General features: G+C 32.4%; 1 protein-coding gene across 1 annotated transcript; it reads right to left on the bottom strand.

Moving 5' to 3' along the window:
- Nucleotides 1–552: 552 nt before the first annotated feature.
- On the bottom strand, nt 553–1,442 carry LOC109153468 (protein LURP-one-related 12-like). The gene is made up of 2 exons (XM_019301338.1): nt 1,109–1,442; nt 553–1,030 (listed from the first exon to the last, which is right to left on the bottom strand). Exons 1-2 carry the CDS (start codon nt 1,331–1,333, stop codon nt 608–610), a joined length of 648 nt encoding a protein of 215 aa, XP_019156883.1. The 5' UTR covers nt 1,334–1,442; the 3' UTR covers nt 553–607.
- Between the last annotated feature and the right edge of the window lie 9,732 nt (nt 1,443–11,174).

Below are 11,174 nucleotides of genomic sequence, written 5' to 3'. Positions count from 1 at the left end.
AATTTAGTAATTATAAGATTTCAAGTTTGATTCCTTGTGAGAATTGTCTATTGACCTTATTTGTTTGAATAGATCAACTATAAATAATCTATGTTGATTTACCTTTTGTGATTCTTTACTGATTATGTCATAAAATGGACTTTATTCAATATGCACATTCAAACAATGATTTTAGACTTCTCATAAATAAAAAAATAGTTAATTTGTAAGGAATAGATGTTTCTATTGCCGAAAGTCTATTCCATTTTCAGACATTATAGACTCTTCGTGGTCCCTAAAATTACTATAATCACAAGAAACACATTAAATATGCCCCATTTACTTGTGGCCTTCTTTAAAAGCTATCCAAATTAAAGTTTTGACCAATAACGTTACAAGCCAAAACTATGAAGACAAAGAAATTGCTTTAGATATTTTAAACGCCACAAATAATTTGATAATCAGTGAATCAAAACACAAGTTACTACAAAAATATATGTTAGGATTTTGAGTTTTTTTTTTTTTTTTTTTTTTTTTTTTTAAATGAGTCTCATTTTATATTTTTTTTAGTTAAAATGTAATACATATTTCAAATGAGACTATTTTATACAAGATTTATTCCGAAATTTCAAGGAGAAATGGTGGGTTCAACACAGGTGGGGTCCACGTCTACCCGATTATTATCGTGGTCGTTGAGGAAAGGTTCATCGCCGTCGATCTGGTCCAGCACGAGGATAAGCCCCATGGCGAAGGCCCCGTCAAAGCCGGGATTGAGTGTGAGCGAGAACACGTCTTTACCGAGCACCGTCTTGGAGGAAGCGTCAACTTTGCGGCGAATCTCGGCAACCGATTGCTTGTCGGCGTCGTAGATGGTGCAGCTCCGCTGCGCGAAGCAGCCTTCGATGTGGTACTCTTCGGTTGGAGTGTGGTACACCTCCACCGTCACGCCCGACCGTCCGATTATCGACGACCGCCGCACGCTGAAGATTGGCTTCTCCCCCTCCATTCTCTCCCCTAAGTACCCTTCCCATCTGTTATGCAGACTTGGCCTCTGTAACACAACAATCACCGAGTCAGTTCGTTTGGACAGAACATTAATTAATGGAGAAATTAAAGCTAATGAATTAACCTTTTTGCGGACGGTGAGGAGGCATTTTCCGGCGGCGTCCATGAGGACGACTTCGGTCCGGTCACGGGAGTCGGGGCCGTAGGTGTCGACACGGAAGACAAGTTGGCCGGTGCAGTCGTAGGCGGAGAAGCCGTCGCCGGCGAAGAAAAGGGAAGTTTTGAGAACAGTGAGATGCTTCTCTTCATTGTATATGTATCCCTCGTCTACAACCGCTCCACTCTTCATTCTTCAATTCTCTTCTTCGCGCGCGCTGCAGAAACAGAGAAAACTTTCTATATGGCTATGGAGTTGAAGCAAAGCTGAGAGGGCGGAGGAGGAAGAAGAAGAATATGTAGAGTGAGTCAGAACTCAAAAAGTGTGCGTTCTAATAAAAGAAAATTGGTGCGTGTGCGCGTTCGACACGGATCCATGGGAGCCGGGTCCGGGGCGCACTACCAATACGGTCCACCCTATTAATCAACTTTAAAAATATATATATATATATTTTGTGTGTTTTTTTAATTTTATATATCAATTTAATAATTTTTAAAAACAATTCTCTATCCTATTTTATGTGTTTTATTTGGTTGATGAGGTTCAGGAGTGTTTAATTAAAGGTCCATTTGAAAATCTGTAAAATGTTTTTTAAAAAGAATATATATTTTTAAAATGACTAATTTTTTTAGAAAATAATTTAATTTTCTAATGTTTAATTGAAGGTCTGAAAATTATTTTTTTCTGTTTGAATTTGTTGGAAGTTAAAAAATAGTATTTTTATGTTTAGTTCATTTTTTTTTTCATTTGTTATAAAATAGTAGCAGTAGCAGTTCCTTTGTTATAAAATAATAATAATAATAATAATAATACTAAATGGTGGTGGTGAATGATGGATAAGAGTGTATACCCGACCTAATGTGGCGAGCAGGCGGTTAATTAAGGAGGAAGTCAGGAAAGGGCCAAGAAGGACTGGGGGTCCCTTGAAGCCAGTAGACCGCCAAGGGATAAACAAGCAGATTCCTTCGGAGGCGTCAAGCAAGGAGTGAGTGCAAGCTTGAAGAGTAGGCAAATGAGTCATGCAGCTAGGTGAATGAGTCGAGGAGTTGTGTTGAAAAAAATAGCTTAAAATGACATAAAATGGCATGTTAAGTGACTATTTTGTGGTACAATAATCAGTGGGGTTCACTTTTGATTTGGGTCGGGTCATAGTGGATTCGGATTCTTCGTAGTGAGACAAATAGATTGATATATTGTACGCTCAAAACATATAATGGGTTAATGAGATATTGATTCTCAAAGTAGACCCATTTGAGTTGGAAAATGAAAGGAAAAAGTGAGCTTTTGTCCCACATTGGTTTGGGAAGAGAATTTGCCCCACTATTTATACAAGAGCTCTTTTTAAGCATATTGAATTGCATAGCATAGATGTTCTCTCTCGTGCGTTAGGGGTGAGGGGGGTGTAAATCAAATCCCAAAAAGATCGAAAAGGTTTGGTTTAAGCTTGTCGGCATCGGTACGAAACATTGAATCGTAGCAAGATCTAAAAACCCTACACCAAACATGAAGCCAATTTCTTCATCTTTCCTTCCCTTTTTTTACAGAAAATAATAATCCTTATATTTTAGGATTATTATTGGGTTTCACCAACGAGATATCCAACATTATGCGGCTAGGCTGATGGGTCGAGGAGTCAGCATGCGACTAGGCGGATGGGTCGAGGAGTCATGCGACTAGGCGGATGGGTTAAGGAGTCAGGCGACTAGGCGGACGAATGGATGAGTCGGACGAATATATAGGCGTATGGGCCATGAAGTCAAGTGGCCTGACGAATGAGTTGACGAGGTAGACGAAATTGTCTATCTCAATCATTGATTTATTTACCTAGTTTTAATCGATTTCTTGCCCTCCGGAGGCCAAGGATTCATGTATAAATACGTTGTAAAGGCCCTGAACAAGGGTTAAGCTCTCTAATCACACACAAGGCAATAAAATAATTTTCTAGCATCATTCCGATCAATTTTCTAGTAGTATTGGCCCGCCGATTGACTGTCCCGGTGGTAATAAAACCAACAATGGTGATTGTGGTTGTGGTGGTGTAGTGGTGTGGTGGTGGTTGTTGTTGTGGTGGTGGTGGTGTTGGTGATAGTGGTGGTTGTTGTTGTGGTGATGGTGGTGGTGGTGGTGGTGTGGTGGAGGTGGTGGTGGTGAAGTAGTGGTGGTTGTGGTAGTGATAATAATAATTTGAAAATTAGCCTGAAAAGGTATGAGAGAGAAGATAAATATGAGAAAATAAAGAATCCGAAAAATTTCTTAGCACTAAAAATTTAGAAAGACATTTTCTGTCAAATTGAACATTTTTTTCCATTGACTAGAATGAATATTATATTTTCCTTTGATTTTATATTCCTTAAATACTCAAACACAGACAAATTCAGAAAATAACTTCGGAAGTCATTTTTCGAGTTTTGAAGCACTAAATTAATCCAGTGATAATCAATTATATTGATTCATGATTACATTGCGGTTCAATTAATAGTTTAATTCAATTAAAAATTCATTGAATTAGTAACTACAAAAAAAAAAGTAAAAATTATTGCTTTTTATATAAGAATATATTATATATTTATAACATATTTTTATTCAATGATTAATTGGATAAATTATATTTTTGTTTGGTTAACAGTTTCACCAAAACAAAAAAAAAAAATGGTTAATTCAGTTCAATTTTTTTTTTTTTTAAAGTTATTGGCTCTATTACATTGTAGTATCTGTTCATATACTTTCTCAACCTACTGAAACACAAAGAACCAATAACGCCTCCACTGAGGCTTGAATTCATAATCTTCCAAATAGAAGTCCAACCCGGATACCATTAGACCACATAGTCCTGGTAATTCAGTTCAAATTAAATTAACTGAACTAAAAAGATGAACACCACAAATCAGGCTTGCTTTAAATTATTTATTTCAATTTTTTAAAAATAATATGTGGTTTAGTGTTTTTGTATAAATTTATATATTAGGAAGTACATTACAAATAATAATAAACACAAAAATTGAATTTAAAATTTTTAAGAAATATTAAATAAAATAAACAAAAGAGTAGTAAACAAACAGTAAAGTTGGATAGGTGTACTGAAATTTAATAAGAAGATTTTTTTTTTTTTCAAAAGTTAAAAAGTGTTGAGAAAAAAGTTAAATATTTTTTGTTTGAAATATTTAAAAATAATTTTTTAAAATAATTATGAATGCTTTTCAATCTTGAAAAGATGAAACTTTTTCATTTTGACCCAGGGACATAATACATCATAGATGAAATTAACTATTTTAGAAATATTGGAATTGAATAGCTAATTATCTAAAACACTTTCACCCCCAAAAGTGGACGGATGGTGCCCATACTACTATGCATCCATACAATTGGTAGATTCATAGATGGTAGGAATCAACATATTCATGGTATTTTTGCCAATAAGTTAAATATTTACATTATTGGGATTATTAATATCCTCGACTCAATAAGAGTCGATCAGTTTAATGTTCTAAATAATATGGTAGTTTATGTAGATTGGTCTAAGATGATGGATTGCGTTCAAGTCCCATTTGAGTATTTGACATCCATAAAGAGTAACTGCAATAAGTTATACTTCTATCATTGTTCCCTTTAAAAGGGAGTAAAGGCGAAAAAATAAAGAATCCCTCTAATCATTTACAATCTTACCCTTTTCTCCCTCTTTTCATTATAGCTATGAAGCTCTATTAATGGCTTGGGGAAATCGCACTTTTGGTCCCCAATTAGTCCTTCATGTGTATTGTGGTTCTTACTTTCCAATTTGAACAGAATTGGTCCCTCAATTATTCCACCGTTAGTCAATTTAGTCCTTCTGTGTGCTAATCTGTTTAACACCGTTCACAGAAGGACTAAATTGACTAACGGTAGAATAATTGAGGGACCAATTCTGTTCAAATTGGGAAGTGAGGATCACATTGCATATGGGGCACTAATTGAGGGATCAAAAGTGCAATTTTCCCTAAATAAAATTTACATTAGTTATATATATAATTTGGAGAAATCGCACTTTTGGTCCCTCAATTAGTGCCCCATATGCAATGTGATCATCACTTTCCAATTTGGACAGAATTGGTCCCTCAATTATTTCACCGTTAGTCAATTTAGTCCTTCTGTGAGTTAATCCGTTTAACACCATTCACAGAAGGACTAACTTGACTAACAGTGGAATAATTGAGAGACCAATTCTGTCCGAATTGGGAAGTGAGGATCCATTGCATATGGGGCACTAATTGAGGGGCCAAAAGTACGATTTCCCCTAATGGCTTCCAATCACAATTTAATCAAGGGAAAACAACGTTTTTGGCCCCTCAATTGTTTTACTTTTGAAAATTTAGCCACTGTTAATTGATTTGAACAAACATAATCCTTTAATTGTTCATAATGTGCCACATTTGGTCCCTCGATCATGTAATATAATTAGAATTGTTTTTAATAATTTATTTTTCATAATTTTCCAATCCTTTCAACCATTTAACTTTCTTCTCCTTCATCTTTAACGTACGCCATGAGTTTGAACGGCAGTTGATAGCTACCAGATTGACGACAATGGAGTTTGTGAGGTATGAGGGATCCTTAAAAAAGGTCTAAACTGAAAAAAAACATCTTTAGAAATATTAAGGGAGATGGGTTTAAGACCAGTGAGGTAAGGAATTCATGACGGGTACCACATCTGTTGTCAAACGAAATCATGAAAAGACTTACACAAGATTTATGGCTTTAACCACTTTGTAGCCTTTAAAGGTGGTCTATACTAAGATAGACTTGATAGAGTTAAAAGTCTATGTTGAGATTTGGTGGTCTATACTAAGATAGACTTGGCAAGGGCTACTGATTCACATGCTGGTGCATCTTGTTGGATTTCTTCCGTTCCTTGTGTATTCAACACTTATTATATTTCCTATAATATGATTTGGTGTTTTTTTTAAAGAATAAATTTCTTCTGTGATTGCAAGTTTTTCTTCGTCATACGAAAAAAAAGAGAGAATAAATTCCTTCTAAATATTAAGATATTCTAAAGGTATTATCATAAAAGAATATTTCTTCAATGTCACTTTGAATTTATGAAATTGAGTCAATTTAGATAATACTTTATGGAATCATAGACTAAGAGCATCATAATATTATACTGTATCATTCCCATAGAGCTAACTTTTCTTAGAGCAACTACAATGGTCATAATTTTTCATGCCAAATAAGAAAGAGAATGTGAGAGAGAGAGGAATAATAGGGAGAAAAAGGAAAATTGAAAATGAACAAGCAAAAAAGAAAAAGAAAACAATTTAAGTTACTGTGCACATGCTTGCTAAGCACAACTGGTGTGCGAAATCACCATTAGAGGTACTTTCTTTTGTTTTTTGTTTTTTGTTTTTTTTTGTTTTTGTTTTTGTTTTGTTTTGTTTTTTGTTTTTTATTTTTTGTTTTTTTTGTTTTTTGTTTTTTTTTTTGTTTTTTTTTTTGTTTTTTTTTTTTTGTTTTTTTTTTTGTCGCTAAGGGCTCCACAAAAAACTTACATTACTGCAACATCTCTCCCCTGCACCACATACGTACAAAAGAACCCTATAAAAAAAACACTACTATGAATGCTCTTAGGAAGAATTCCGATCAATTGAGCCCTCGATGAATCACCATTTGTTTTTTTTTTTTTTGCTTTTTTTTTTTTGGTGGATATGAATCACCATTTGTTATTGCTGTGATACTTTTTTATTGGATAATTGCTTAGGATTAATACAATTCTGGCTTCTATTGATTACTCTTATTTAAGTCAAGAGCTAAACTTCAGAATGTGTGTGTGGGTGGGGTGGGGTGGGAGAGATAAAGTGATTATGTTTAAAGTGATAGCCTAACTCCAAAAAAGAAGATAAAGAAAAAACTATCACTAGACAAGTTCAATATATTCTTCAGTACCTTTTTCCATTTACATAGGTAGCTATTTATACATGATTATAAAACTTCCCACTACCCCATTAACCATCCACTATCCAACTACATGTTATAACTACCCATGAAGTACTTAGAATAGTGGCTACCCCACCATATAATAACAACAAGAACAACAACAACTCCCATGGTTGTATCAAATATTTTCTACAATATTAATCTTATTGAACTTTGAAGGTACAACTAGCGAAACCTCTTGCTTATTATTTTTCTTTCGATTTAATACCATATTATTAATAATTTAATATTATTAAAACTATAAATAATTAGATGTATTATAAAGTAGATGGCTACGCAATAACATTCAAAAAAAAAAAAAAAAAAAAAGATGGCTACGCAATACATAGTTACATACATTATCTATAGCCTCGTGAACAAGAAAGAAGCGGCGATCGATCGAGCATCTTCCAAAGCTGTCGTCATCCACGCTATGTGCATGGCTCCATCAAATCCTCTTGCGATTCAGTTTTCTTTTTTTTTTTTGTAATTTTTAATGAATAATATATCATACACTTGACGAACCCTCCAACGTCAGATATACCCATGATTAACTTCACTTTTCATACACGTGTTAATGATGCTTATATTCTTTATAATCTTTTGATACTTTTGTTTGGTATTTTCTTAGGTGTATGTCTTTCATGGAGAATATTACGTTTGCTGTTATCTTGTTGACTGCCTGGATATAAAGTCGCCTCTTTAGGATTTGTAAAACAAATATTTTAAAGCTTTTTGAATATAGAAAATTTCATTCCCAATTTAATTAATTAATTTTTTTTTTAATTATCAGCCTTTTTGCTTTTGTTATAATTTAAAAAAGAAAAAGAAAATGAATAAACATGGCAAGTCATGCGTGAGTGTGCTCTGACTTTGGGCAAATTATGCTGTGCATCCGTATGCACCATGCATGGTGCATACGGATGCAAAAACGACGTCGTTTTAATAAAACGCGCGTCTCCTCTTAAAAAAAAATCAGGTTTGATTCCCAGCAACAACATATGAACTAAAATTCCATAATCGATGAACTATAATTCCATAATCGATGAACTATAATTCCATAATCTAATCTATGAACTAAAAATTTCAGAATGAATGAACTAAAATTCCATAATCTATAAACTAAAATTTCAGAATTGATGAACTACAATTCCATAATCGATGAACTATAATTCCATAATCAATGAACTATAATTCCATAATCTATGAACTAAAATTCCAGAATGAATGAACAATATAATGTTGTTGCTGGGAATCGAACCTGAATTTTTTTTAAAAGGGAGACGCGCGTTTTTTAATAAAACGACATTGTTTTGGCATCCGTATGCACCATGCATGGTGCATACGGATGCACAGCATAACGATTGCTGACTTTGAGCGCCCAGCGAACACGTTCCTTTTACACGCCTATTGGGTGTGTAGAAACAACAATCCAACTTTTTTTCCCTTCTCCTCTCTCGTTGTTAGCACAAAAAAATTCAATAGTTGTGATTACTCTTAATCCAACACTCTACTAGGGTTGGTCAATCATATATACAGGCCCGGTCCTATCATTCTTTAGTTCCGGGGCATAACAACAAAAATGGACCCTATACAAAATTAATATATATTGTACTTTTATTTTTAAAATTTAAATTAAATAAGGAAGCAATACTATTGTCAAATAACTTAAATAAGATTAACAAGTTTTAAACAATTTTACATACACATGAAAACAATTATAAATGCATTCCTACATCCACAATAATCAATCACCGCATCAGTATTTTCATAAATAAATAATATATTTTATAAAAATGAATAAATAATTTAAAACCAAATAAACTTATAGACAAATCACATTATTATTATAATAAATAATAAAGTAATTATTAATAAAAATTTATATAAAAAAAACTTAATTACAAATAAGAGCATAGCATAAAATCTTAATTATTGGGAACAATAAATCAAAACACTCAAACGAGATAAAGGATATTCATAATAAAATATGAAACATAATTAATTGGATAAAATAGTTCGAATAAAAAAACATGTAATAAATCATACATCTTATATATTGATATCATATTTATAAATACTTTTTTTTTTTTAAAGTTAGATCACTTTCAAATTTTTCTAGATTAATTTGAATACGATGACGCACAATAAAACTTCTAACCTACATTGATTAAATAATTCATACAAAATTAAATTATCTTTTAAAATATTTTTCATAACTAAATCACAAAATATATTACATATACATAACTCATTATAAAGTTCACAAAACAACAAATATTCTAAATATAAGTAGTAAATTACTCGAATAGAAATAGATTCAAAATTTGATATGTATTACAAATCAATCTATATTATAAATCTCACTATAATTATAGAAAGGTAACAAAATCATAAAGTTACAAATTAAATTTAGAAAAATACAAATTAGAAATAGAAATAAATAAATTGTAAGAAAATGTTATGTAAAATGATATATAAGGGGATTTGATCCCTTGACCATGAACATAAAAACTACAAATCTTACTAACTCACCCAACTCAAATCTTAATATAGTAAAATTCTTAAATTCATATACTAAATAGTAGAGAGGGAAATTTTTATGTAAAATTACATATGGGGATTCGATACCTCAACGATGCAGATTAAAATGCTAAGCCTTACTAATTCAAATCCATTGTACATCTTACGGGAGGATATATATAATAACAAACTATAACGGAAAACATAATGGGGACATAAATATGTTCGCTACATAATAATGTCCACTAATGATATTATTTATAACACTCCCCTTTGGACATTATTTGACAATAATCATGCCACATTAAAAACTTGCTAAGAAAACCCAGTGGAAAAAAACCTAGGCAAGAAAAGAGTACAAGACTTGTGGGAAATTATATTCATGCCTCGTTAAAAACTTCACTAGGAAAATCACGTGGGAAAAACCTAGTTGAAGAAAATAGTACATAATATTTCAAAACTCATACATTGTATTGGTTGCATCATTAAAAATCTTAACTTAAAAGATCATGTGGGAAAAACTTAGTTAAGGGAAAAAGAGTACAACATGCATAAGCCTTCAAGGCATAATCTTCTGGATTTCGGGGTTCGTCTATTTAAGTATTTATTTGCAACTTTCCCCATTGACATTATATTACTATATCATACTCATCATGCCTCGTTAAAAACCACACTAGAAAAATTCAATGGTAAAAACCTAGTGAGAAAAAGAGTACATGATATGTATGCATTCACATGTTGCAAAAGAGTACAACTAATAGTCTTTAAGACCCAATCTTCAGGATTGATTTGAGTAAATGTACTCCCCATCTCCTCCTGAAGATAACAATCTTCAAGTTTTACATGATAAAACTATTTTTCAAAAAAAAAATGTAAAGAAGAGATATGGTACAATCTTCAAGATTGTCACTAGAGTTAACATTTTATACAATAATCTTGTGACTCTTCTGGAGTTTACGTGGGTTAAACATTTATAGAACCTGTCTAGTATTCCTTTAAACACACCCACTTATAATTTATATAAAACACACTTTATTATCGTCACATAGGGTAGTGGAGGTAAAACAAACATAACTAGTTTGGGACTTGACATCATGGAGATCAAAAGGAGTAAATACCAAGTGGTCTTATGAAAACACACATCGGTATATCACATAAATTTATAAATCGAAGATACTGGAGGATATTTTGAATATTTCATTGTAGGAGGAGCACTAAGTGTTATTAGTAATTTCATTGTAAGGACAATGCCAGTCCTGATGCGATCATTGAACTTCTGGTTCTATAATAGTACTCAAATAGCAATGAAGTAATGGACTTCCAATCCCAAAAAGTTTCCATTATCTTCTTAGAGTATAAATGGTCCTTTTATCTAATTCAAGATATTATTGGACAACCGTAAGTTGTGATAAGTCAATAATACTTATCCATATTAAATGCGTTAAAGACATTCCTCTAAAATAGACTAATTGGTATATATAGTTTATTTCAAGGTAATACTCAGTATGCAAGTCGAGATAGTACTTGGTTTTCCATGTCCTTTACTTCTAAAATTCGTTTT

Source organism: Ipomoea nil, unplaced genomic scaffold (assembly GCF_001879475.1).
Source record: "Ipomoea nil cultivar Tokyo-kokei standard unplaced genomic scaffold, Asagao_1.1 scaffold2488, whole genome shotgun sequence".
Taxonomy (NCBI): Eukaryota; Viridiplantae; Streptophyta; class Magnoliopsida; order Solanales; family Convolvulaceae; genus Ipomoea; species Ipomoea nil.
This window is presented reverse-complemented; position numbering and strand designations above follow the sequence as displayed.